We start from the raw sequence: 26974 nt of genomic DNA, 5'->3' as shown, positions 1-26974 counted from the left end.
ATACGGAGCTTAAAATGCTTCCCCACACCATTAATGGCTAAGATCTGTATCAATATAAAAGAAGGACGTTACTAATTTTGTTCCATGATGATGAAGCAAAGTCGTCCCATTAAAGGACAATATTCCCTCGGCCACCTCTCTTCTCAGTTCTCTGCAAACTTCTCCCTGACTTTACATACTTTAATAAGAAACTACAGCCTATAAAATAAACAACAGCCCTACATCGCCACATTCTCGTACAATTTTTTTGTTATTATATTAGTTTAACTAAACATATACAATTGATTTTGCTAATTCGTTGATGTCACGGTGTCTGGTGTTACACATCTTCGGGGCTTAAGTTCATCAGTATGATGACATACGTAAATATCCCGGTGATTATCTAAAACAGAATAAAAACATTAAGCTTTCTTTGAAATTATAATTGGATGGGGGATTTCTCACCGAATGGAAGAAGACGGTATCGAGCTGGAACAGTCCGCAGGCCGTGATGTCCAACGTTCTCTTGTGCATGAAGAAATTCACTATGGCCGTCTACAACATATGAATAAAATACAGGCATAATGTAAAAGAAAAAAAAATCAACCAAAATGTAAATGTAGTGTATGCCCAATACAGTCAAACTAACCCTTCCACTCACAATTTACACATACTTTAAGGATAAAGACAAGATGTGTGTGTCTATAATAATCATACAATTAGTTAAGGTTTTTTAGTTGAGATAAAAAAGTCAATGGCACGAGCGGGATTCGAACCCTCGATCTTCGGCTTGATACGCCGCTGCTCTACCACTTGAGCTATCGTGACCTCGATCCACTCGGGCACCAACCTCCCATCTCAACCATACCTTTCGAATTTTCCTTCCTTTTTGCCATTTTTCAAATGGCGTGTAATCAATTTGATTCTCGGCGAGAAATGAAACGTAGAGCTTTAGTGAAGGATACTTCATTTTAAACTTATTAAATTCACTAGTTTCGTGGTCCACTTGACCCAATTAATATCATACAATTAATAAAGGTTTTTAGTTGAGACAAAATGGCAAAAAGGAGGGAAAATTCAAAAGGTGTGGTTGAGATGGGGAGTTGGTGTTCGAGTTGATTGAAGTCACGATAGCTCAAATGGTAGAGCAGCGGCGTATTTAGTCAAAGGTCGTGGGTTCGAATCCCGCTCGTGGCACTAACTTTTTCATTTCATCCAAAAACCTTACATAAAAAGATTAATTAAACATAAATTTCAAATCGTAGATGCGTAGTATATGCGATGATCGATTTTATGTAATTGTAATTTAGTGACAAATTCATCAAGAATACTAACGTTATTTTTGAAGTAACGGTTTGTGTCATTTACAACTGAAGTGTACACAGTAGTGACGAAAGCTTTAGCCTGTAAATTAAAAATCGGTTCGATTTAAAAATGTTTATAAAAATTTTCAACATCACCTTCACCACCTTTATCCTGCAGAGTTGAGCGGGCCTCGTGATGTCCCAGAGATGCCAGAACCAAATTGCAGTGAGTGTGGCGGTTCCTATTACAGAGTGGACGCTGCTGCTGCTTTTCTGGTTGATGATCCTTATCGATTTCCAGAAGGTCGAAAGCATCGTGTTGGAAGCGTTGAAAAACAGCGGAGCCATGACAAAAAGCAAGATGAATTTGAAACACTCATTCACGACTTTCGTACAGTCGAGTATCCTGTGGTACAAAGAGATCGTTTCATCGACAAGGTGCGATTCCAAGAGCGTGCCCTCGTAAAAGACAACTGTCAGGATTTCGAAAAGCTGTTCGATGTATTTCAACAATATCTGAAACAGCCTGAAAGCCAAGTCCAAAATGAACATTGGATAAAGCGTGGCGAAGTGGAAGAATTTGTTATCCTTTGCTCTCTTAAAAACAAGAGCCGTATAAAAATACACAACAAAACAGACTGCGTATTTAGCCATTATGTAGCAAATGTAATTTATCGGGTATTTGATTTGGAAACCGAGCTGTTTGAATTTGAGCCCTATTTGGTGGATTTCTTCGACGCAGGAAAATATCAGTTTAGCCTTGACAGCGGCTGAAAACACAGAGAGGTATATCGCCAAATAAGAACATATAAGGCTAATAGCAGATATCCGTTTGAGGTATTCAGATTTCGTCTTGATGGAAAACCAGAAATATATGCTCGAAGCGAAAAATCCGAGTGTAAGGAAAAAAGAGTAAATAAAAAGCGGTTTGCACATTTTCTTCTGAGAAGCAGGAAACACGCCTCCGAGGCTCGCTAGAACAAAAATCGGCTTGAGAGCTTCGTAAACGTTTTCCCTCTGCAACTGCATGGCCTACTGAGCAAAACATCCAATATTATTAAAACATTTTCAATAAAATAAATAAACAAAAACCCCTAATTGAACTGCCATCAAGACTGAAATGCTTTCTTAGCCTAACTCTTTGCTTTGACATTTTGACTTCTTTTATCTTCGATTGGCATCTATTTTCACAATGACAAGCAGTCAACCTTAATAAAGAAAACAGGCAAATAATAGAATACGTTTTTATACACACAAATTTGACAAGGGGAGTCCTATCGCCGATTTCAATTAAATTGTTTGTTTGGTAATAATAGGTCAAAAGATACTAGACACGTCTCTGAGTATTCTTGCCAATGAGCACTAGCAACTTAAAATATAAAATAAGCAACAACAAAAAAATATTTAAAGTAATTTTTTAAAATGTTCTTCTGCCTTCATTGTGCTTGTGTTTTTTTGTATTTAAGGTTTTAAAAAAATGTGTGGTGTTTAGTGAGCGTTAGTCAATGATTATTCAGAGATCGTGAGATGCAGTCTGGTTTTAAAAAAACGACACTCGTATTTTGTAGTATATTTCAAACTGAGTATTATGTATTTTTATTGTTACATTAATTAACATAACTATTTTAATGTAAACTTAATTAAACTAGATCAGAAATTCATGAGTTTTAATAAAATTTATTTAATTATGATTGTTTGAAAGAAAATTCAACAAAATAGTGGAAAATCATTTAGAGGTAAAATAAATTAATTACATTTTAATCTATCACTAAATGATTTTTTTCTTTGAGGGGTAAGTATGTTCGTTCAAATGCAGGAGTGCTGAATCTGAACCCAGGACGTTTACCTTACAGTGATGGGCGCCGTGTCAACACCATAACCATGACACTGACGCTCCCATCGTAATTAACTAATTTTTATTACAACTCATGAATGTCTGATATTGTTTAATTTTGTTTGCATTAAAATAAGTACGTTTTCATTAATTTAACAATAAAATTATTATCATTTTTTTAACGTGATATAGCAACAGCAGAGCACCCTCCGGGTGTCGCATTATTTTTTTTATTTATACGTCGGGTTTGAATCCAGTGGTCAGACATAAAAAATAAACATTGCGACACCCAGAGGCTATGACCTCTGCAGTTGCTAGATCACATTTAAAAAAATAAATAATAATTTTATTGTTCTTTTTACGTACGGTCTTAATTGAAATGAAAAAGTTTTAATGTCATGAGCGAGATTCGTACCCACAACCTTCAGCTCAATACGCCAATGCTCTTACCACTTGAGCTATCGTGACTTCACGTGAAATTTATTATTATAATTTATAATATACGCTCAAATACGTTTTGCATTTGACACACAAAGCTTTGCTCATTTCAGGAATTCATTTGTGGCCTTTTCTATTATTTCAGGGCATATTTCTCACAAGCCACAACAAACGCGTTGTCCCAATTCTTGGACAGTCAATACTGGAGATAAAAATACGGGATTCTTATTTAAAATAACAAAGTGTCATTTGCCAGGTAGATGAGAGAGTGTTAAATCTGTTATCACACGATTCATAGCCAAAATTAACTTGGGGTTTGTGTAAGACCATTTTTTGCTAAAGTTGTTTTCAAATTAAATGGGTGGACTATAGTTGATACACCCTGTATAAGCGGGCTCGGGAGTCCACCTGATCAACGCCTAGTAATTGTCGCTTAAACGTTAAATGTGAAGCTGACAACTTCAAGTCATTTAATGTAAAATGATCTATAACATCGTTACAATCAAGGGGTCAGCATAGTGAGCAGTTGAGATATTCGAAGTAGGATTAAGAAGGCTAATGAAATGAGATACCCATGCAGACTAGTTATATTATTCCCACAGACAAATCATTCCAATACAATATTGCATATTAATTATTTATTCTGATATATACATATATTATATATATATGATATATTATATAATACTGTTATATAATCACATTGAAATACATATTTAATTAATTTAAATTTTTTCTCGGCCCCTAGGGCCTATTGGTAAGAACGCTTGGAAAAATGTCTTAACTAGTATGACCAGAAAAAGTTCTGTTAAAATCCCCTTGCGACTTTCAACAAGTATAGAAGAAATTGGTCTTTATTTAATAAACGATCAATCTTTTAGTGCAGCGACATCTATAATCTAACATGATTTACATAATTTATAATTTATTTTTAATGCGGAAGTAAAAGTCAATATTTCAGTTTTTAAAAAAAGCTTCCAGGTGGTCTTTAGACATTGTTGCTTTTAATTCTATTTGAAACAAATTATAAATCTATTTATACTAATATAAATACTTACATAAATACATGAAAAGGTAATAATAAAATAAAGAACAATTTGAATAATTTCTTTGGAATTGTAGTATTTTTACCCCTAAAATAAATCAAACAAATTTTTCAGATTTTAAGCATATCTACAAATTTATTTCTAAAATTATGCTATGACATTAATAAATGTATATACACTACTTTTTTACTCCTAAAAATATCAACATTAGAGAATTATTATTTATTTTTTTATAAATTAAAAAACAACATTGAATATCAAAGAAAATAATAATAAAAAAGTTTTACACACAATTGGTTGTAGATATTTCACAGATATTATCATTAAGGAACATTTTTTTGTGAAATTGATAAAATAAATAATTTAAACAAATTGTTCAGATGTTAATTATCTCCGCTAGTTTATTTACAAAGTCTGACTGCGACAATATATACGCCTTTGTCTCCCAGAGCATGTTGACGAGTTTCACATCATCCTTCTCGTCCATGGCGATGTCTTCTGAGAGCTGTGGCGAGAAGCGAAAATAAGGGAGGCTCATCATCGAGCATACGGCTCTTGTGCGGTCAATGACCCTCCCGTCTGTCTGCGTTGCTTGGTCGACAAGGACATCGTGTAATGTCGATACGCTAGATATGACCATCGTCATGTCCATTAAGCCCGACGGCCTATGTATATCCATGCTTTGCTTCTAAATGTAAAATTACAATTTAACAATTACAATTTTAATTATCCGATTGAAAATTATGACGGACCTTGACTAAAGGAATTGAACCTGTTCCGACAGATACAATGGCGCGGATGTCAACAACTTCGTCGTGTCTTCCGACAGCCTTAAGTGCTGTGTTGTATTCATGCAATTCCGTTATAGCATCTAATGTCGGGTTGTTTGCGACTAGGCCTCCGTCTACAAACCTGTCATGACACCTGGAAAAAAAAAAAAAAAAGTTGGTGAACTGCATCTTTCCATATTGAACAACCCTACCTGAAGTAAGAAGGTGCCGCACCTGACGCTCGAGCAGCTTCCCAGAGCAGCTGGTTCCTGAAAGATATCATTGGTTTGAAAGTCGGGCAGGTCGGCGTCGCCTGCACCCAACCTGAGAGAATTTCACTCGCATTCTCATAGTTTCTGAATATATGAAGGTCCACCGGCTTCCTGTCCGCTAAGCAGCCCATAATCATCAACCTTAAACAAGAATAAAAAAAACCTTAATTAAATACAAATAAATTCCAAATTAATCTTGATCATTTACTTGGGATGCATGATATCAGCCATTGTTGTGTCATTGCCGAGAACGTCTTTAAGCAGTGATTCCAAAGGCTCACTGTTATAAGGTTTCCTTCCTTGAAAAATGTCATCCTTCATGCGAAAATAAATGCACAATGCTTCTTTTAAAGTTTTACCTGGGGAAAGTATCAATTATAACAAGTAACATTTGTTAACCTATTTAAAAAGAGAAAAAATGTAAAAATTTTCGTAATTTATAAAATGCTGTACCTGCTGCGAGAGCAAGCGCTAAGATTCCACCTGTGCTTGTTGCTGCAATCCAGTCAAAACAGTGGACAATTGGCCTTCCGATGACTTCTTCCAGGTGAAGCAGTATGACAATGAGTACGAGACCCCTTATGCCACCGCCGTCGAGGCTAAGCACTCGAGCCCCTCTCCCTGGTTTCAAATTGCATGATTCCGCTTTCAGGATATCTGAGATTACTCGAGGAGTCGGACCGGATGCGGGAGGTGGGGGAATGCCATTGTCAATACTGTCCGCTTTGCAGTGCGATGTACAATAGTTCATAATAGAACTGCACCTTTTCGCACCAACTGCATGAAGAATGTAAACAATTTTCAAACTGACTTCACTACCTTCAACTGCAGCTATGTGCCTCGCTGTTTCCCCTGCGTTATTTCTTTAATAAAAAAAATAATTACAAAAAATCATTATTTTAAAAGAAAACCGGACTTACATTAAATTAAAGTCACAGCCAAAGGTCAAAAGGGCCTGTATTATTGGGATGTTCTTCTCTTTTGCAGCCATATGAAGAGCAGTGTTCCCATCATCGTCTACCAAATTTATTTCGGCCTCTCGGGATAACAACGCTATAACGCAGTCTAACCTATTTCTCATTACCTATGTGGTAGTAAAACATAATCAGCACATAAAAGAATGAAATAAAACAATGTCTATACCATGACATGCAAGGCCGTTTGATTAGCAAAATTGAGTGCGTTGATATCACAGTTTCTTTCGAGTAAAGTTATAATTATTTCTTTTGACGCCGACCAGTGGATTGGAGTGCCGCCATTTTTCATCTCCTGAAATCAAAGTATAACTTTAGTTACATAAAATGGGTGTATTTTAAAATTATGTACAAAATCTTGAGTTTCCTACCGTAAGATCAATACCGTAATTAGCAGTTACAATCTTGTTCTTCAGCTCGCCTGCCTCAGTCAATATGTTTTGGATATCATTTTGAATAATATCCTGCAGTTTTTGCATACCAGGTATATTGATGTTGTTAGGCATCGTGCATGACTGATGCCAACGGACAAAAATCAATAGGCTGATCAAAGTTTCAAGGTAGTGCATAATTTAAAAGGCATTTTGAGGACAATAACTTATGAAAACCAGGGGGTATTTCAACTGCGACATTATTTGAACCCTCGGGGTGCCAGTGTTTTAGAAACCCTTTGTAGGTATGTCAGGTTCAAATGCAGTGCTGTTGGATTAGAATCTGGGACCTTTACCTTACAGTGATAAGCGCCATGACAACGCCTTAACCATTGCAGCCACCACCTGATTAAATTTTTAAAGAATGTTTAGCTAAGGCCAGACCATTCATTTTGGCCCTTTATTTAGGGGGGGGCTTTATATTTTTTAGTTTATTGTTGCTATTAAAAATACATTAAAAAAAGATAAATTGTATGGTGTACATATTACATAATATTTTATATTTTTAAATGAGTCTAATTAATAAATTTAAAAAATTCATCTTAGTCTTCATTCTAAACATAAGAGGAGGCTATGGACATGAGATCACCTATTTTAAAGTAACTTTTTCTGATGTAAAAATTTTTTCTTCAATACATTTAGTTTGATGATCCATAAATACGTTTTCAATTATTTACATATGTACACTAACGGGAGCAAATAATCAATATTATTCTCCCACTTCACTTCAATACCCCCCCTCCTTGGAAAAGATGTCGTGGGGCCATTCCACTCGAAATGCCTTATGGGTTGGTACGGTTTGACTCTTTCAGACAATGCTTGGGCGCAAGACTATTGTGGCGATGGGATAGACTGTTGTGGAACTTGGTCAAATTTTTGGATAAACGGGATTTTAAGGTCATTGTGGAGGGTAGTATTGAAGACAGAATACAGAGCATTTATAACTTATCGGTGGACTTTAGACTGAAAGGAATGGAGATGTTGGACATTGAAAGGTTTAGCGGTTCCCCACAGTTCTATACCGTATTACCAAATCAGGTGTTTTGTAGATTTTAAGTTTGTTTTTCATTGAGAGCTTAGAGTATCCTATAAGTTACAGTACACCAATGTCTTGTTTCCGCAGTGTATGCTGATTCCACGTCTAAGCAGAACCCAAGTAACGAATGCAGTAAAATATTAGACACGTGTCTGAGCATTCTTGCCAATAGGGGGCCGAGAAAAAAATTAAGTAACCTAAGTTGATTTTTTAAAATGTGTTTTTCTGCCTTTGTTGTGCATGTATTTCAAGGTTATTGTATAATAGAAGATTTATATTTTGTATATGGAATAAGAAACTAATACTGAAAGATTGTATGAATGAGGTTAGGTACTTATAAAGTTGCAAAAACCCTTTCTAGTAAAGGAGTGCATAAAAATTTTGTTTTTGAAAAAAACCAATTCACATTTTAAGCACCTTTTAATATGAATTTTCAATGCAATTAAAAATAATAATAATAATAGTAAGACATTTTTAGGTTGGATTCATCAGGGCCAGTTTTCCCCCATGTCCTGAGTGTAAGGTTGGCCCTTGGAAAACAATTTAACTACTTCTTATTATACTAACATTTTATTATCTTTAAAGAAATTACATAAATGAACTTGTTTCTTGTCGATTATACATTAAGTGTATAAGGGGCTTCCTATCAAGTGCAGGTTTCAAAATTACCCATAAACAGTAAGGGCTTGAAAATTAGGAATCAGCATCTCTTCTCCTCTTGGCAATAACACCTCCTTTTTCAGGCGGAAATCTGGGCCATCAATGTGTGTTGTAGAACACTTATGGAAAATAAAATTAAGGGAAAGATATTAAAATCTTTTCTGACAGGCTAGTCTTAGGGCATTACAAAAAGATTTGTCAACCTCACGACTGGTGGAGAAAACTATAGAACTTATCAACAGGATCTCTTTCAGGTTTGAGAATAAGGTGATCCTTATTTGGATACCAGCACATAAAGGACACCATGGCAATGAAAAGGCGAATGGCCTAGCCAAAGAAGGTTCTAATACTGCATTTGTCGGGCCACAACTGGTATTACCTCACTCTATGAGCACAGTGAAAGAGAGTATCAATAACTGGGGCTTGAAATAATTCCTTAGGGAGTGGAATTTATCCCCGGACACAGGGAATCGAAAGAGTTTGTTAAGGCAATCAAACCAGCAGAATCGAAATGGCTATTCTCTATCTCAAGGAAGGGAATTAGGAGGCTGATAGGTATTCTGACGGGCCACTGCCCACTGAGAAGACACCTCTTCGTAATGGGTATCCTACCAGAACCCTTTTGCCGCTTCTGCGAAATAAAAGAAGAAACGGCAAGGTACTACCTCGCAGAGTGCGATAGGTATGCTAGGTCTAGATTTGAAATCTTTGAAGGAGAGGACATCACCAAATCACTCCCCCGAGATAAAATGGTCCAAAATCTTGGGGTTTGTGAACAAGTCCAAGAGGTTTATGCAGGACACGTGAGCCAACCAAGTCCCAGACCTTTTAGGGATGGGGTACGAGTCTACCCAGGCATTTAACCCTCGGGTCTTGGTTGCCCACCCTGCATAATATATATATGGGAAATTCTCGACTCGGCCCCGTTCGGATTACAATCCCAAATGTGAGGAACAATTCGGCCTCTACCAATATCTACCTATTTAATTACATGATGCGCCTTGGTCTCCACTGAACAAGCAAATGAGCAAAATCCACCTGAGATAACAGAGTTTTGTTATATGCATTCATTCCATATTATCTGGTTTTCCTTTCATCAAGTCAGTTTAGTTCGACTGTCCAATATATGTCCTGCTATCAACTTTCTGAGACCACAAGTCAGCATGGTAGTGTATTCTTAGTTTTAAACAATTACAAATTCACATCCTCCCGTTACATTTCTTCCAACCCTCATACATTTACAGACTGACACATCAAGTGCAACAGCATCAATGATGACCGTAGATACGCACACACCATCACGCAAGATCGCATTTATGGACAAACAATTAAACTGATACACAAACAAAATGCAAAATGCCGCTTTGAGGTTGTCGACAGTTAACAGAGGTAATTTTGATTTTTTGACCATTGAGAAATTCATTTTTCATTACGATTTCATATATTAATTATACCTACTTGCCTATTATTGTACATCTCTATTTATTCGAATCCTTCGTTGCCATGTATAACGCAGGTTGGGGCCGAGTTGGGCTATGCCTGTTTGTGGGATTATGATCTGCCTTATGGGCAGGTAAAAAACGGGGCCGAGTCGGGCTATGCCCCTGAGTACTACTTATAAATTAAACTCCTCTAGATTTTATCCAAATTCAATGTTATTACACTCGTTGAGAAAGCATAATATTACTTTTTTCAAGATACTTCAACAAAGTTTAGATTTTACACCATTATCAGCCAAAAAATAAAAAAATCCTCCTCAAAGATTTGATTTAATTTCTCTTGTTCTAATTTATGTACTGAGGTGAGGTTTGTACCATTACATGAGTTTTACGAGGTTTTAAATCCCTGTAAAGTTTCCTGTGGATTGGTGTAGTAGTTTTAAAGTTGTCATTATTTTTGTGATTTTCAGGAGGGGGAGAGAATTAAAGCCATTTGGAAGGCGAAAAATTTGATGAAAAATTTTTTTTTTCTTTATTTTAAAACAAATTTTTTGGGGGTGCAAAACACAAATATCAACTTAGTTTCATGTTTAAAATAACCTCTTTTGCATCACTTGTAGTATCACAGATATTGATATACATAATTTATGTGAATATATACATATATATATAATTTAAAATGTTAGATAATGGTTCTGTTATAAGAGAGGTTTAAAATTGATAAAAATTCCAATTAAATATTCTTTGTATCTAAGGTTTTTGGTTGAAATGAAAACTTTACCTCTGTCTTTAATTTATTTGGGAACTCTTTTGAGAACTCACCTATGATACCAGCGGTGTAATAAGGCGAGCTAGTCGAAACAGTTGAAGAAGTCGCACTAATGTTCACATCCAAGCCATTCGATGTATTTAAGAAAGCTAAAATATTTTTTTAGCAAGAAACAAAGTAGATATTTGTTTTTTGCACCCCCAGAAAGCCTCGGATAACGTTTTTGTGTAAATAAAAAAAAATTCTCCAAAATTTTTGCTTTCTGATTATTTTTATTTTGAAAATCAAAAAGAATGTGTGTTTAGAACCTTACAACCTACTACACCTTTCGAAAATAAATCACAACTGGAAAACAAAACATTTTTTTTTAAATTTCATTCTTATTTTTCTTAATGTCGTAAAATTTTGCCGTAGTCTGAAAGCAGAGAAATTCAGTTTTCCATTGGTATAAACATTGAATTTGGATAAAATTATGCATTTTTATGTAGAAGACAAGTCATTGGGTAAACATTATGAAAAAAAAAATTGACCCCGGATAATCCAGGTCTAATTTTTTTTTATTTTGCTTCCGAACTATCAAAGATAAGGAAGTCACAATTCTTGCGGAAAGTAAAAAAAATTCTCAAAAATCAATATTTCCATTCACATTTTGCGTTTCAGATCTTTCTGAACCAATTTGCTTCCGTGCCTGTCTGTCTTGGCAGACTTTTTTGTGTGCTATAAAATTTTTTATTTAGGCTTCTATCCTTTGAATATGTACATATATATATATATATAATTTAAAATGTTAGATAATGGTTCTGTTATAAGAGAGGTTTAAAACTGATAAAAATTCCAATTAAATATTCTTTGTATCTAAGGTTTTTGGTTGAGATGAAAACTTTACCTCTGTCTTTAATTTATTTGGGAACTCTTTCGAGAAGTCGCCTATGATACCAGCGGTGTAATAAGGCGAGCTAGTCGAAACAGTTGAAGAAGTCGCACTAATGTTCACATCCAAGCCATTCGAGATGAGCGCCGTAACGCAATCCGGTTTATCAGAACGGCAAGCAACATGAAGTGCCGTCGAGCCATATATGTTTCGGAGGCTCAGCACCCTGGGCGAATTTCCCGTCTCGGCGAGAAGCTGTTCAAAACAGTGAATTGTAAATATTGGACGAAGTTTGAAATGAAAAAAAAAATGCGCATACATTGACTATATCTTTATTCGCCATGGCAGCGTAGTGGAAAACGGAGTTACCCTCATGGTCCAAATGCTCGACTGATGCTCCACAGTTCAAAAGAAGCTTGATCATCGCCACGTTCGCTTCCCTTACAGCGAGTTGCAATGGTGAAAATCCTGTTTTTGAGTCTGAAGAATTGATCAAACTGAAATATCAAAATGTAACAAGTTAGATTTTTTTTTCTATGTGTAAAAACTTTTTTGTATACCTTGTGATAATCGGGTGAGGCAAGGCCTCCTTTATTGAAAAATAAACTATTAAATGGCATAAATTCCAGGTCGGTTGTTCTTCAATCATGTCGCAATATTTCTGTATGGATTCTATACTCTAAATTAAACAAAACTTAAAATTAGGTTTTATTTCGAGGATTATATTCATTTTTAATTAAAGGAGTATTTTAAGAAATGAAAAAACACATTTCACGCGTTTCACTAGAAAAAATATTAATTCATGTTGAACCGGCCCAGGGTTTGGTAGGTGACGGTTCAACACCGACTCGCAGACCGAACTTCAAAGAATAATTCAACTTCAAAGAATAATTGTTCACAACAGTTAACTCACGCCGGTATCGGAAGTAAGGAACTCCGTTAAAATAAAAGAACTCCGCCTTTCCTGAACGAAGCCTGACATTTTTATCAAATCAAAATTCAAATGTTTTGAACATTAGAGCATACTCACATTTAGAGACCACTTGCATAAGAACAAAAGCTTGCCCATTAAGTTTGAAAAGCGTCGTTCGGCTACTGCCCTGTCGTCAGTGCGGTACAAGCTGTAACCATCAATAAATTTAAACACTTGTCATAAACCGGTTTTGTGAATCAGTACCTGTAACAATTCGTTGTCGACTCAGAAATAGGTTTTTGCATGATGATCTCGTAGCTGTTTTCCCTGGGGATCGCATACAAAACTATGTTCTCCTCTCTGACGATGATGGGACTGTTGTCGTATTTCGCCGTGCTCACCTCGAGCACTTGATTAGGGGCCGGACTCGAGCCGATCCTTTTAATGAGATTACCGAACCAGGACATTTTGGCAAATAAGAAATATCCTTTGTTTCTTCCGGAGTTCCAGATTCCTCCGATTTGTGAAAAAACGACAATCTGACCTTTTAATTATACACTATTAGTAATTTTAACCGGAAATTGAACAACTCCAATAATTTTTCCTGGGCATTTTTTGTTTCATTCGAAAACTGGGAGGTTACGCCCGATGAGAGATAACGTTATCACAACTGATATGAAAAAAAAATACAATTATCTTTAAACATTTTTCTTTTTTTACAATGTAAAAAGCCGTGTGTCATTCCTGATCATTTTGAACAGATTATCGCCTCTATTTTACATTGAACAAATAACAAGAATGGTAAGTTGTAAGACACTACAACCTTAAGACTTCATGTACGTACTAGTTTAAAGTTTAAACGAGCTTTTCCTAAAATTGACCAATCTTTTCAGTGAACTATAGTGCTTTTCCAATTTTTTCTTTTCTATCCGCTATAAATAAAACTTTTTCAAAAATTACGCGAAAGCAGTTAAAACTCACTTTAAAATCGTAACAGCTTTTTTGGGCTGATTCAAAAAGTCTTAACTACCTTGTTCGAACTAGTTCAATATACGAACTGTTCAGAAAGGAGCTATGAACTATTCCTCAAAATGTCTTTCTTTTTAATAAAACTCCATCCTGTAATTAATAAGACTTGCAAAAATTAAGTGAAACAAGTTAAAACCCGCTTTAAAAATCTAACAGTTTTTTTTCCGAAAAGCCTAAAGAACCCTACTTAGCCAAACAAACTGAACGAACAAAACAATAATCATTGATCACATGGCATTAGCAATAATTTTCAAATTTTTTATGTCCTTATATAACATTTAAAAAACAAAACAGGCCAAAAATAAAAATTTCAACAATATATATTTTTTATGTCATCATTTTTAAATGATACAGTGAAAAAATAAATACGGACTTTGTTTTATAAAACAAATTCCAAGGCCTCCTTATCGCCAAGTGATAAGGGATAACAGTCACACGGAGGTTACGTTGAAAAATTTCACTTCCAGAGAGAAAATTTAGGTGACTCGACATACAATGATCAGGAGTGTGGGAAGAGTCGGTCTCGCCGACGTGAGACGTTGCATTTCGACGACCTCGGCCAAAAAGGAATCTTTCAAGGTCCAGGATGTCAACGATTTCAACGAGAGGGTCAAGAACAGCAAGAAACCAGTCATCGTTGACTTCTTCGCTACGTAAGTCTGCAGCAGACTTTAAAATTGTCACGATATAAAAATTAACATAATTGATGTCTTATATGTTTTACTTTTAAAACCATCGGTTTAATCTTTTGGTATATGGTTCTACGTTGAAAAACTGTGCTACATATTAGCGAAAAGTTAACTTTATTGTCTTATTTTTAATTTTTTTAACACGTCCATTTTTTCCTTTTATAAAGCCATAGAGCTTATTGCACAATGCCATTTGATATAATGGATGAACAGTTTAATTTGATAAGATGGCAAAAAGATTTTTGAGAACCTTGAAAAGATTTTTTTTTATCATGTTGGGCAAAAAAAGGCCAAAAAAATTTTTATTGCATCTCATTTGAAATAAAACAAGTAAATCCTAAAAGAAAAGTTTAAAGTAAAAAAATCCTGTTTATTTAAATTTCCATCTGTTATTGAAAATTTCTATGGAGGGCTTCGTTAAGTATGAACTGATTAAAATAATAAATTCACTTGACTTTTTTAACCTTCAACATGTAAAAAACCTCAAAGTATGAATTCAAAAATAAAGAAAGTTGTAAATTGCATTGGAATGGGGTTAAAACCTCAAAGTATGAATTCAAAAATAAAGAAAATTTGTAAATTGCATTGGAATGGGGTTACACAACCTCAGTCTATCTGGTGGAAATTTTAAATTAACCAACCCATTAAAGACTTCTTTCTTTTTTTTTTCTTTTTTTTTATAGAAAGAGTGGTCAGTCTTAAGGCTAGTACACATTCGTTGACTAAATCGAGCAACTGTTGTCTGTAGACTAAGTTCTGTGATTGTCTATAGACAAACCGGGAACAAATTGCTTGTTCTGCAACTACCTGTAGGCAAAAATCAGAATTTTATGGTCTCCCAGCTCGGATGGAAAACAACACATGTTGTGCAACATGCCGAGAAACAAAGTTTTACTGCTAACCTCAGAGAGGCTGGAACACTCGCTCTTGATCTGGTTTCTTGCTTGAATATTTTATTTCCAACCATAAATAGAAAATTTTCAAAATCCGGATGAAATTCCTGAAACCTGATCTATCTTCTAATTTTAATTTTTCCAGAAGAAGCAATCCAAATTTTCCTTTTTGGATCAAAAATTAAAACTGCACAAGCAACAAAGCTGCAAGCCACTATCTCGCTCATCATTTTATCGCAGAAACTAGTTTAACTGAGGTGTAGACGCATGACAAAGGTTCTAGATTGGATTTGTTCTGCAACAGTTTACAGACAAAAATCAGCGATTTTGTCTACGAGTGTGTACTAGCCTATAGAACTGACATTAATATTAAATCAATAACTGGAGTTCTCTTTGACTGATAATAATTAATCTCCTTTTATTTTCTCTGCTCACACAAACCAGTGAATCGCATTCCTTCCAATTATCATTCAATTTGTGTTCCAAATCAATTATTTCTTTGATTTGGACTTTTTTCTCATTCTCTTTATTATTTTAGTTTGCTTCACAAACTCGTTTATTTTACTTCACTTTACTCTCACAAATTTTATGAAATTTGTCTTTCACACATTCTTTTTCTTTTACCTCATTTTGTTTTTGATCAGCCAGTTTATTTTTTCTACTTCTTCCCACCCTCATCTTGTACCCTTTCTTTTGTTTATAATACTTTACTATAAGTCTCTCTCTGTCTCTACTTTCTTATTAGTTTTAATTCTCTTACCCCATTCCATGCTATCTCTCATTCTCTTGCTTCACTGAACTTTCTTTCACAACTTTTATTTTTCTTACCTCATATCTCTTGAGGTAAGAAAAATAAATATCTTTATATAACCAATATCTCTGTCTTTCCCTCGTTTTATTTATTTTTTTAACTCACTTCAGTCTATTTCTCTCAGTAGCTTTATTTTTCTTACCTCATTCCTCTCTTTTTCTCACTAGCTTTATTTCTTTTAACTACCTCTACTCTCAGTCGCTCTAAATAGCTTTATTTCTCTTGTTTCACTGAACTTTCTCTTGCTATTTTTATTTTTCTTACCTTCTCTTACCACTCTCAATTTCTCACTAGCTTTATTTTTCTTACCTCACTCCGCCCTCCATCCATCACTAGCTTTATTTTTCTTATCTCACTCCACCCTCCGTCTATCACTAGCTTTATTTTTCTTACCTCACTCCACCCTCCATCTATTACTAGCTTTATTTTTTCTTACCTCACTCCGCCCTCTGTCTTTCACTAGCTTTATTTTTTCTTATCTCACTCCACCCTCCGTCTATCACTAGCTTTATTTTTTTTTTACTTCACTTCTTCTCTCACTACCTTTATTTCAGTCCATTCTATCTCTCTCACTAGCTTTATTTTTCTTACCCCATTCCGCTCTCTCTCCCCCTCTCTAGCTTTACTTCACTTGCCTAAATCCAATATCTCATTCTTACTTTTTATTTCTCTTACCTTTCTTACTTATTTCACCTTTCACCACTATCATCTCTGAACAGGCTGTTGTTATTTCAGTTGTTGCATAAAAGATTTCTTCATTACAGACAAAAATAAATTTTCAAAAATGCTATTCATCGTCCTTTATCATCTTTCTTCCCTTCCTATTCTTTCTTTCCTGCTTTCTATCTTGTATTGGATTACATTTTTATTGTTTTAAGATGGTGCAATCCTTGCAAGGCCCTAACTCCAAGGATTGAGAACGTGATCGCCGAGAAGAACGGTGAAGTCCATTTGGCCAAGGTGGACATCGATGAGCACACAGATCTGGCTTTAGATTACGACGTAGGAAATTTTAGATGCTTCCACCCATGCGTTTCAACACAAATTATTACCCACTTATGCTTTTTTCCAGGTCGGCTCAGTCCCTGTTTTGATCGCGATCCGCAATGGCAAAGTCGAAGAGCGCCTCGTTGGACTTCAGGATACAGACAAACTTCGTCAGTTCGTGAACAAGTTCGCAGATCAACAAAAGTAATAACTTAAGAGATTTATGTTACAGGCATCCTTTATATAGTTGTAGATGTCCCATTCTGTGATAGATATTTCTGCTTAAAATCGTATTGTATATTTAAGACGTGAAAAAAACTAAAGAAATAGGCTTTTTTTTAATCATCAGATATTGGTTTATTTTCCCCTTCTTTTCCATCCTTTTTACACAGTTCGAGCAGGTTGTATCTCCTGTATTGGTGAAAATTCGAAACTACAGATATCCCGCATACAGCTTTTAAAACTTCAATCACTATCGTCTTCTTAGAATTCTTCAGGTCAACCTTGTGACCGGGGTTTCTATCCCGTACGAGTTGGACCAGCATAGAAATCACCTCATCTCTCAACAAAGTGTTATTGTTTCGTTTACTACGGGAAAGATTTCTTTATTACAGGCAAAAATACGTTTAAAAAAAAAATGTAATATTTTACGTGTAAAATATAGAAAATGTCGTCGGATCCCCTTTGAAGTACTCGTCGAACATTTTATCTGCCATCTTCGTAATGTCGTCCATGTAGGCCTGAAACATTTAAAGATTTTTTCTTTCCAGAGTGGACAAGAACGAAGAATCGACTGCGGCAACCGCTCCCGACTTCAAAACAACAATCCCACTCTAAACCATGAAAAACCTTTTGTAAACAAACACAAAATTTTTCTCCAAAAAAGACAAAAAAAAAGTTAACCATGTTTTTTTTTATTAAGTCAGTGTTTCAAGTCTGGAATAAATGTTTTTGATATATATATTTTTTTATAATTTTCGTTTTAATAATAATAATAAGACATACTTTACAAGTGGTGTTGATGGGTATAAGCCTTATGAGACATTTACTCCTCGGGATCTTTGTGTCGTGTATGTCTTTCGCTATCGCCTCGGCCAATTTGGTCGGGTCTTCAAGCTAAAACAAATTGAATTATTCAAGCCCAATAAACAGTTTAAAAAAACTGACCGTCGTTTTTATAAAAACACAACTGTTCGACCCTGTATCAACAACTTGAAACCGACGCTCTTCACCGTCCTTCTTAAGCTCTTGTAATTCTTTTGCAAGCTCGTTTTCTATATTCTCCTCGCAGTCTTTCTTCTCTTCCTGATGAGTTTTTCAATTTTATTTCAATTAAATGATTAAGCTGTGTTTGTTCTGACCTTGGGGTATAGCTTTGAAGCAAAATCATCCAGAACGTTGTACGCCTCCCTGATGCACTCTTTGACCCTTTTGTTGCATGTGCAGAGGAATCCTTTCATCCCAGGTCCAAACAGGTCGCGTTTCGCTTTTTTCGCCTTCGAGCCCATATAATAACCCTTCCTCTTTTTACCCGTCGGGCTCATTGTTTACTGCAACCAATAATTTATTATTATATTTACATACATGATATATTGTCCAAGTCTAAAGATTACAAATGCATATTAATAAGGTTTTAAATTGACAACAGCTTTGTTTTTAAATGAACTTGTAAGTTCATGGCGAGATAGCGGATTTTTATGTATGAAAAAAGCCAAAAATGTACATAAATAATAGGTGTGCTGTTAAAGGTGTTCCAGTTACAAGTTTAACTGCTGAACTGTACGCCTTAATCAAAGCCTTGGAGTAGTTGATGATAATAGACGGATTAAAATTTTGCCTTGTAACGGACAGTAACAGCTTCATTGCTTAAATTGAGAACTTTTAAACGCCAAGGGTGACCATTTGCTAACAGAAGAAATAGACAAGGCGTTCAACAACGGTAGTTTTCTGCTGGAACAAGAGAGCATTGCGGCATAAAAGAGAAAGAATTTGTCAACCATTTGACAAAATGAGCAACAAGAGACGGAGACTTCATTAACATCAAACTGCCAAAATCAGATGACCAACGTGTACTGAACTATAAATGGAAAGAGGACTGGGAGGAGTGGTATAACAGCAGTTCGGCGGGATCACTCTACCGTACATTTTTAAAAAGACCAAGTTCCCTGGTTTCTGTATAGTTTGGCTGCAAAATTTTTCTCAACAACACGATTAAGAACGAATCATGACATCTGTGGTTCCCATTTGCACAGAATTGGCCTTAGGCCGTCTCAAAATCGTCCTACGTGTGGTGAACCTGAAACTATGAAGCATATAGTCTTTTTCTGTATGGAATATGAAACAACTAGAGTTGGCCTTTTAAACTGAATGAACAGAAGAGATGATTAAGTCGTTCTGTTTTGAAAGTTAGTTGACATCTGACAAATCTATTCTTTATAGACTTATTTTTGATTTCCTACAAAATCTCGGACTTGACATATAAAATGAACTGTAAATGATAAATGAAGCGTTGTGGGTTCTGCTAGCTGGGCAGTTGTCAGGGGGAGGAGGGGAGTGGACCCTGTACATATGCTAAACAAACTAGCTTATTGGCGATAGTTTCATCTCGCATGAGGCTTTAGTCTGCCAGACCGTAAGAGAAAAGCCTATCTTCTGAGAATGTATTCCTAGCCTTTTTATTTCCCTGGTGCAATGTTTAATTGCTATGATTTCAGAATGGAAAACTGTAGCATATTTACGTAGGTTTACCGTCAGTTACAGTTTAGTCTTTGGGTTCATCCCGAGAACTCCAACTCCCTTGCCCTCGTCGGTTTTGTAACCATCAGTATAACAGGAGTTTGCCGTTAGCAGTGTTCATGTTTCCAGTACATTGTACTCAAAATGGCATCTGCCTGTATCTCCTCCCTCAGTTTCCATTGTTTATTTACACGGGCTATCCTTGCAGATGGTTGTCCATTTATGAGCCTGGGGGCCGCTGCTCTGTCTTCTCCTTGGATTAATAAATGAAGTAGTGGAGGTTTAAGAACACTTCCAGGGCCGCAGTTGGCGTTGTGCTCATGAACAGTACATTTAGGAAGTGTGAAATATAATTTTAAAAAAGACAGCACTTTTTATTCAACTAAGGCTGAAATTTTATTCCCTGATAAAACCCACGATTTCTATTTTATTTTTTTTTAAGATCTTGTTACTTTTAATATAATTTACAAAGAATTATAAAACGTTAAAGAGAAGGAAAGGGGAAGAAAACGTGGTAGATTTCATGAACAGCTCGACTTTAAATTTGTACAGAATGTTTTATGATAAAAAATACCCATTTGATAAAATAACATTTTCGAGTTTATAATTAATTACAATTAATGTATTAATGTCGTCATTAATTAATAAAATTATAAATTATTGTTTATTACTCACTAGCACTGCTGGAAGTTGAAAGTTACTAATATTAACCTTGTCGGGAGGTTACGTTTCTGTTTTCAGTCACGTTTTTCTGTTTGACACCACGTTCTCCAATTTCAGCTTGATTAAAGTTCTTTCAATTAAAGTTAGTAAGTTTTAATAAAATTTCATGTTTGATAAAAAAGCATGATGAAAGAACAGAGCGCGGACTCTTTATTTGAAGTGTTGTGTGGTACTTATGAGGAATACCTGCTTGGATATAAGCTAATTAAAGAGGAGAATGTGAGTATTGATTTGTTTTATGTTATTTTCATTGGATAATGATTTGTTTGTTATAAGGGTTACAAACTTGAGCATTCGATAGCCGACCATTCGCACCTGGGGAGCGTCAGGTCATTGGCGACTCACCAGAGGCACCTCGCTTCGGGAGGCTCAGATGAGAACATCTACCTGTACGATTTGAAAGAAAGGCGAGAAGGTGGCCTCCTGATGCATCACTGCGGTATGATCACGACACTCAAGTTCACTCCCGATGGTACTCACTTGATGAGCGGGAGTGAAGACGGTGCGATCGCCATGGTCCGAGTCGGCAATTGGATCTTGGAAAAAATCTGGACAAAGGCGCACAAAGGGATGGGTAAGTAATCAAAAAAATTGACTGTTTGATATCGATTGTTAACCTGGTCGGTTTTATCCAGCTGTACACAGCATAAGCATACACCCAAGTGGGAAAATGGCGCTTTCAGTCGGAGCGGATAAGACACTTAGGACATGGAACCTCATCAAAGGACGACCTGCTTACACCGTCAACTTGGCAAAGTAATTAAGAAAAACTTAAACATTAATGATAAATTAATCCACATTTGTTTAACAGTCATAATTGGCCATATTACTTATTCAAATTAATTATTCTTTTCATCGAAGGTTTTTGGATTAGATGAAAAATTAGTGTCATGAACGGGATTCGAACCCACGACCGTTGGCTCAATATGTCACTGCTCTAACCACTTGAGCAATCGTGACTTCGATCCCCTCAGACACCACCTCATCTTAACCTATGAAAATATGGCAAAAAGAGGAAAATTTTGAAAAGTTGTAGGTTGAAAAAGAATAATTAAGATTTGGCTAAAAGGAGTCAGCATCTTAACAGCCTTGCAAGACACAATATTAGTCTATTGCACAACATCCTCCAGTGCATCACTCTTTTTCAGTAAGTTAGACCTTTCTTCTAAATAATATGTTCTAAAAAATAAAAAATAATGTTTTTCGATTTGCTTTTATGTAAGCTAATATTTTTTATGCTTTAGCAACTAGAAAAAAATAATTACTTCCTTGTTTCTCTTTTTTTTTTCTCCGGTTTTTTGAAAAGCAACTTTAATGAAGTACTTAATTATAAAAGTAATATAAACACATGACTAATTAATTTTACCCTACGTTTTCACAGAATATAAGAAAGGATGACCCAGGTAAATATCTTTTTACAAAGTACAACCGCTTCTCAATTTTTTGAAATTATAATTTATTTTGAATTAATTATTCTTTAATTAAGGTTTTGATTGAGATAAATAGTCAGTGTCACGAGTGGGATTCGAACCCACAACCTTCGGTTACATACTCCGCAGCTCTACCACTTGAGCTATCATGACTTTGATCCACTCGGACACCAACCTCTCATCTCAATCAACCCCTCCTTTTGAATTTTCCCTCCTTTTTGCCATTTTTCATCATTTATATTTTTATTTTCCTATAATGTGCAACAATCAAGTTTTTCCAGAATTTGGACGTAAACACTAACTTCATGGGGGGGGGGGGCAGCAACAAGCCGGGGATATGCATTCCAACATGGTTTTTGGAATTTCACAAAAACAAAAATTTTAAATGATTCAACTAATAATTTTTTTTTCCTTGTGCAACCACACATCAGCCATGAAGCCGTCAATCCGGGATGGCTATGAAGCGTGGAAAACCGACGAGGAAAAGCCGCCATGACCTGGACAGTGACACCATGACCACACAGCAGTATGGGCTGCCATGCTTTCTTTGTTCCTTTGTTTGTTTGTTTTTTCTTTTTTAAATTATATATAATTACAAGGGCACCTGGAAGACGTAGATAAAAACCATTTACACAAAAACCTATATGGAAAAGTCCACGTCCAATAAAAAATATATTAATATTTAATGATTATTTGGAGGTCGTCAGATGCGGTCTGGTGTGACGTAGGTTTTAGAAAAACATTTTCTTTATCGTGCCAACGTTTCAATCTTTATTGAGATTATCTTCAAGGCCAGGGATATATAAACATTGTTTAAATTTTACAAAAAAAGATTTTAATCTAAAATTTTGTAGCATTGTATAAATTCAATTTTTTTTAATCTAAATTTTTTTAGCATTGTATAAATTCTTTTTCCATTTCACATCCTACATGTGTTTGTAAAATTTAAACAACGTTTATAAATCCCAGACCCTGAAGATGATCTCAATAAAAATCGAAACGAAAAAAAAAAAAAAATAGTTTCTACTCTCAGTAAGTTGTTTTCCAACTATCAGCATTTCGATCCCGTACCTCATCATCAGGTTGAAGGATTTCTACAACCACGTATCTCAACATGAAAATGTTTTTCTAAAACCTACATCACACCAGACTGCAGCTCACGGCCTCCAAATAATCATTAAAATATGAAGATATTTTTTATTAGATGAATCATTTAAAAATTTTGTTTTTGTGAAATTCAAAAAAACGTGTTGAAATGCATATCCCAGGCTTGTCGCTGCACCCCATGAAGTTAGTATTTACATCCAAATGGTCGTGTCCCAATTTCATTCTGGAAAAATATGATTGTTGCACATTATAGGAATATAAAAATATAAATTATAATTTCAAAAAAACCGAGACACGGTTGTATTTTGTAAAAAGATATTTACCTGGGTCATCCTTTATTCTATTTTGTGAAAACAGAGGGTAAAATTAATTATATTGCTTCTATAATTAAGTATTTCGTCAAAGTTGGTTTCCAACAAGACTGAAGACAAAAAAGGTAAGTAAAAAAATCTATCATGTAAAAGAGAAACAACGAAGTAATTATTTTTTTCTACTTACTAGAGCATAAAAAAATATTTGTTTACGTAAAGACAAATTGAAAAACATTATTTTTAATTTTTAGAACATTATTTAGGAGAAAGGTCAAACTTACCGAAAAAGAGTGGCGTAGTAGATGTGCATTTATGATATCTAGTGATTTAAGGTTAGAGACACGGGAACGATGCTCACAGTAAGATAGTTCAGGAAGTTCTGAACTGTTTGAACCCTACGGGGGCATTATACGACTTTTGTAACTAAAATGCGGGGGGGAAAATCTTGACGTCTTGGAGAGAGGGGTATGACTCCACTGTGGGGTCACCAGTATCTGGCTTGACTCCAGTGTGGAATCCCCCCGCATCGAATGTGTTAATTGTCCAAATTTTATGAACAATGGACAGAATTGCGCAATGGCATTTGCCTCTTTTTCTGCCACAAGGAAAGAAATTCCAAGAGTTGGACCTTACAGGACAGATTCACCAATTATAAAATTTCTTGCCGTGTGAGGGTGAAGTAAATTATTATCTTTAAAAAAAATTGTTTTTCAGTAAGTGCCTCCGGCCGGAAATAATTTCTTGGTCTTTCTGCGGAAATTATTTCGCTTTGGTCAATCAAAACAGCCTCGTCATTTACGATGTATCAAGCGCTGCTGTCCAAACGACCATAACAATCAAGGACAGAATCACCTGTGTGGAATTCCTTAAGGTATGTAATCAATGTATTTTGAAATTTATGTGTATATATATATATAATTTTTTTTTTTTTTAACAGGGAGAAAGAGTGTGCTTGGGTGACTGGGCGGGTAATGTGACCTGCTATGCGTTTTTAACGGGCGAGGAACAGTGGCAAATCCCGCGTACAGACGAGGTTAGGGTTAAAACAATAGGACACATCAATGACTGGCTCGTAGTGGCCAATGGTCAAGGTAAAACGACAATTTATTCAAAAATTTTTATACAAAACTTTATTTTCTTTCTTTTTTTTTAATTCACAGGGAAGCTTATGGTCTACGATGTTAAAAATAAACCGGACAAATTAACTGAAATCAACACCATGTGCAGGATAACGTGCATGACAATATCACGAATTGAGTGAGTATAATCTAACACTATTTTATAGCAAATTTTTTTTTTGCAAAAATATAAATTGTTGGCACATTGATTTATTATTTAAACCAAAAAACAATGCACTTTTACATTTTGTCTTTATTTTATCACACACCACTACTTGATAATTATTTATTTTAAAAAAATGTGAACTAGACTAGATTTTTTACCATTAAATCCCCCCCTCCCTATTTTTTTCTATATATATTTTTTTAAATGCAATGATTTTTAAATTGATCGGTTTTGTATTCCCCACGTTTTACAGTGAAAGCAAAATGACGATGAAGAAGAAGAAGAAAAAGAAGAACGACGAGGTCAAGGTCAAGTCAGAGGGCGACATCCTTGTCACCTCGGGGCAGAAGTGGATCGTGTCGAGTCTAAGCTGAGACCTCAACACCTCGGTAGGATTGCCCTAACCCAGTTTGGCCGAGGTCTTATTTCTTGTGTCTCATGAGCGCCAGGACGAAAGCAGCTATTTTCTCGTAAATCATAAACATGAGGGATGTCGTCAGAACTGTCTGGAGGAGTTTGGCCTCCATCCCTTTGTAAAGGCCTTCGACCCCTTGCCTCCTGTAATATTTAAAATAATACAATTTAAATTTAAAACCTTGTTCATTAAATTTCTTGAACTTTTACACATCAAAATATATTTTGGCATAGACGTCTGTTTAGGATTTTTTGTTTGCTTGAAAAATTAACAAATTGTACAAAGCCCGATGAACAAATATGTACTTACAAGTTTAAAAAGTTGAAATAAAAAAAGCAAACATTGCATAAGAAAGAAATCTTACTTTAGTAAATAAAGGAGAAGTTGGATTGTTCCAGCATTAGATGACAGACCTTCAAGGCAGTGCCCATGCTATAAAAAAAATTCAGTCAAACTTTCCAAATGTTCAAAAAATATTTTTTTCTTTTTTAAATAAATAGAAATACTCGAAGTTTGGCTTGTGCAAGTTGCAGAGGGTAGGTCAGAAATGTTGCGACCATCTTAGCGATCGCAGATATCAGGAAATAGTTTACAGCTGATAGTTCACGGGGTGGTAGGCGGCGCTTGATCGCCTCGTAAACCGCCATGTGTATCGCAGGGTTTGAGACAAGTATGAGCGACGGGATCGTTCCGGCCCAGAGCGTCCTTAAACCCTCAAGACGTGACACTTTAAGCAGGCCGTCTGTAATGTCAAAAATTGAAATAACATCCGACGCAATATCCTGAACGGCATACCTAGCAAGCTTTTGTACCGGTATGCTTCCGTAACTCCGGCCATTTTCATTCTCGTATTCACCATCCATAATGGCGTAGTCAATAATACATTGATCATCCCTTTATAAACAAATATAGTATAATCTCAAGGTTATTTTAAGTTTTTTTTTGTATTAATGTACCAGCTATTGAAGCAAGCACGAGATCTTTGCCAGCCTTGTTTCCCACAGATCTCGCCTTGAGGCCATGGTATATGTAAAAATAGACAAAGTTGGACGCACATATGCTCTGCAGTACGGGTACGATGCCTCGGTATAACGTCCCTCTGGAAATATACATTTTTATAGGATTTGTTCAATACTAAAATGAGTTTGACTTACACTCCTTCTTCTTTGACAAGCTCAATGAGTACTTGAAAAGTGTTTTTTGCAACTCTGTTTTCTTCCACTGAAATTGCCAAGCCAATATAAAATTTATTATATCTTACTGGATATTTTAAAATTGTCAGATTTGATTTTTAAAAAAAAGATGTATACGGATGTCCGAATGGCAGATGCAAATAGTATGTCTACCTTCCGAAATATTTTTTATCTTAAATATTTCAAACAAATTAACTACTGTACATAAAAGAAAAGTTATCAACATAATAAAAATTATGTATAATCCGTTGCCAGTTAATGACTGGCGATTTCTGAAGGCGGCGAACCATGACAAACCGTTATTGAACTTACACTGTAGCCGGCTCCGGACAGTGTCCAGCGGATAGAAGACCACCATGCCGACCATGCTCCCCTGAAAGAACAACATGATGAGTAAACTGCTCGCTTAAGGCAGGGTGCCACCGATGACTTACCACTGCACCGGAGACAGCATGGACCAGGTTGTTGTAGGTGAACAGCGCTTTCGACTGGCAGACCATTTTCGGCTTGAAAGCTTTAATAAGACTTGACAGAAATGAAAACGAGCATTTCGAAAAAAAAAGCTTGTCAGTGTCCAGTGATAGTGTATCTGACAAGCCGTAACAAAGTTATAACCTCAGAGGCTAACTT

At 35.5% G+C, this 26974-nt stretch overlaps 5 protein-coding genes across 8 annotated transcripts; 2 read left to right on the top strand and 3 right to left on the bottom strand.

The window, feature by feature from the left end:
• Positions 1-4976: 4976 nt before the first annotated feature.
• On the bottom strand, positions 4977-13338 carry LOC106662962 (85/88 kDa calcium-independent phospholipase A2). Of its 2 annotated transcripts, XM_024226771.1 has the most exons (13): positions 13001-13338; positions 12854-12944; positions 12737-12787; positions 12384-12502; positions 12143-12320; positions 11839-12078; positions 6787-6912; positions 6564-6727; positions 6097-6506; positions 5852-6002; positions 5584-5784; positions 5354-5525; positions 4977-5289 (listed from the first exon to the last, which is right to left on the bottom strand). In XM_024226771.1, the coding sequence occupies exons 1-13, from the start codon at positions 13201-13203 to the stop codon at positions 4978-4980; spliced, it is 2418 nt and encodes an 805-aa protein (XP_024082539.1). In that variant the 5' UTR covers positions 13204-13338; the 3' UTR covers position 4977. The 2 variants fall into 2 exon arrangements, with proteins under 2 accessions (XP_024082539.1, XP_024082546.1); XM_024226778.1 differs by lacking the exon at positions 12737-12787.
• A 57-nt stretch (positions 13339-13395) lies between these two features.
• On the top strand, positions 13396-18106 carry LOC106663093 (thioredoxin, mitochondrial-like). Its single transcript, XM_014387666.1, has 5 exons — positions 13396-13537; positions 14233-14418; positions 17037-17160; positions 17231-17349; positions 17916-18106. The coding sequence occupies exons 2-5, from the start codon at positions 14261-14263 to the stop codon at positions 17980-17982; spliced, it is 468 nt and encodes a 155-aa protein (XP_014243152.1). The 5' UTR covers positions 13396-13537; positions 14233-14260; the 3' UTR covers positions 17983-18106.
• LOC106663091 (THUMP domain-containing protein 1 homolog) lies at positions 17381-24124 on the bottom strand. Of its 3 annotated transcripts, none has more exons than XM_024226781.1 (6): positions 23734-24124; positions 18507-18695; positions 18313-18450; positions 18151-18261; positions 17797-17885; positions 17381-17733 (listed from the first exon to the last, which is right to left on the bottom strand). In XM_024226781.1, the coding sequence occupies exons 2-6, from the start codon at positions 18687-18689 to the stop codon at positions 17484-17486; spliced, it is 771 nt and encodes a 256-aa protein (XP_024082549.1). In that variant the 5' UTR covers positions 18690-18695; positions 23734-24124; the 3' UTR covers positions 17381-17483. The 3 variants fall into 3 exon arrangements, with proteins under 3 accessions (XP_024082549.1, XP_014243149.1, XP_024082555.1); XM_014387663.2 differs by lacking the exon at positions 23734-24124 and adding an exon at positions 20557-20641; XM_024226787.1 differs by lacking the exons at positions 18313-18450; positions 23734-24124 and adding an exon at positions 20557-20641.
• LOC106663089 (p21-activated protein kinase-interacting protein 1-like) lies at positions 20606-25132 on the top strand. The gene is made up of 7 exons (XM_014387661.2): positions 20606-20823; positions 20881-21178; positions 21240-21360; positions 24167-24323; positions 24390-24543; positions 24613-24709; positions 24990-25132. Exons 1-7 carry the CDS (start codon positions 20728-20730, stop codon positions 25108-25110), a joined length of 1044 nt encoding a protein of 347 aa, XP_014243147.1. The 5' UTR covers positions 20606-20727; the 3' UTR covers positions 25111-25132.
• Positions 24904-26967, bottom strand: LOC106663090 (peroxisomal membrane protein PMP34). The gene is made up of 8 exons (XM_014387662.2): positions 26779-26967; positions 26657-26717; positions 26306-26372; positions 26108-26250; positions 25947-26045; positions 25658-25893; positions 25516-25583; positions 24904-25294 (listed from the first exon to the last, which is right to left on the bottom strand). Exons 1-8 carry the CDS (start codon positions 26842-26844, stop codon positions 25159-25161), a joined length of 876 nt encoding a protein of 291 aa, XP_014243148.1. The 5' UTR covers positions 26845-26967; the 3' UTR covers positions 24904-25158.
• Between the last annotated feature and the right edge of the window lie 7 nt (positions 26968-26974).

Source organism: Cimex lectularius, unplaced genomic scaffold (assembly GCF_000648675.2).
Source record: "Cimex lectularius strain Harlan isolate CLEC.00 unplaced genomic scaffold, Clec_2.1 scaffold14, whole genome shotgun sequence".
Classification (NCBI taxonomy): Eukaryota; Metazoa; Arthropoda; class Insecta; order Hemiptera; family Cimicidae; genus Cimex; species Cimex lectularius.
The sequence above is the reverse complement of the archived record's forward strand: the minus strand, read 5'-3'. Positions and strand labels throughout refer to the sequence as shown.

Bases quoted from the DNA above. Each gene is read 5' to 3' on its own strand.
- LOC106662962 (XM_024226771.1), bottom strand. From the start codon at position 13,203: ATGTCCTGGTTCGGTAATCTCATTAAAAGGATCGGCTCGAGTCCGGCC. The intron at 12,321-12,383 runs GTATACAAAAAA...TTGATATTTCAG, and splicing joins CCTCACCCGATTATCACAAG to TTTGATCAATTCTTCAGACT. The intron at 6,507-6,563 runs GTAAGTCCGGTT...TTTTTATTAAAG, and splicing joins GGCTGTGACTTTAATTTAAT to AAATAACGCAGGGGAAACAG.
- LOC106663093 (XM_014387666.1), top strand. From the start codon at position 14,261: ATGATCAGGAGTGTGGGAAGAGTCGGTCTCGCCGACGTGAGACGTTGC. The intron at 14,419-17,036 runs GTAAGTCTGCAG...TATTGTTTTAAG, and splicing joins ATCGTTGACTTCTTCGCTAC to ATGGTGCAATCCTTGCAAGG. The intron at 17,350-17,915 runs GTAATAACTTAA...TTTTCTTTCCAG, and splicing joins AAGTTCGCAGATCAACAAAA to AGTGGACAAGAACGAAGAAT.
- LOC106663091 (XM_024226781.1), bottom strand. From the start codon at position 18,689: ATGAGCCCGACGGGTAAAAAGAGGAAGGGTTATTATATGGGCTCGAAG. The intron at 18,262-18,312 runs GTCAGTTTTTTT...AATTTGTTTTAG, and splicing joins GTGTTTTTATAAAAACGACG to CTTGAAGACCCGACCAAATT. The intron at 17,886-18,150 runs GTATGTCTTATT...TAAATGTTTCAG, and splicing joins CCATCAACACCACTTGTAAA to GCCTACATGGACGACATTAC.
- LOC106663089 (XM_014387661.2), top strand. From the start codon at position 20,728: ATGATGAAAGAACAGAGCGCGGACTCTTTATTTGAAGTGTTGTGTGGT. The intron at 21,179-21,239 runs GTAAGTAATCAA...GGTTTTATCCAG, and splicing joins AAAGGCGCACAAAGGGATGG to CTGTACACAGCATAAGCATA. The intron at 21,361-24,166 runs GTAATTAAGAAA...ATTGTTTTTCAG, and splicing joins TACACCGTCAACTTGGCAAA to TAAGTGCCTCCGGCCGGAAA.
- LOC106663090 (XM_014387662.2), bottom strand. From the start codon at position 26,844: ATGGTCTGCCAGTCGAAAGCGCTGTTCACCTACAACAACCTGGTCCAT. The intron at 26,718-26,778 runs GTAAGTCATCGG...TTGTTCTTTCAG, and splicing joins ATGCTGTCTCCGGTGCAGTG to GGGAGCATGGTCGGCATGGT. The intron at 25,584-25,657 runs GTATTTCTATTT...TTTTTTTTATAG, and splicing joins TTGCACAAGCCAAACTTCGA to CATGGGCACTGCCTTGAAGG.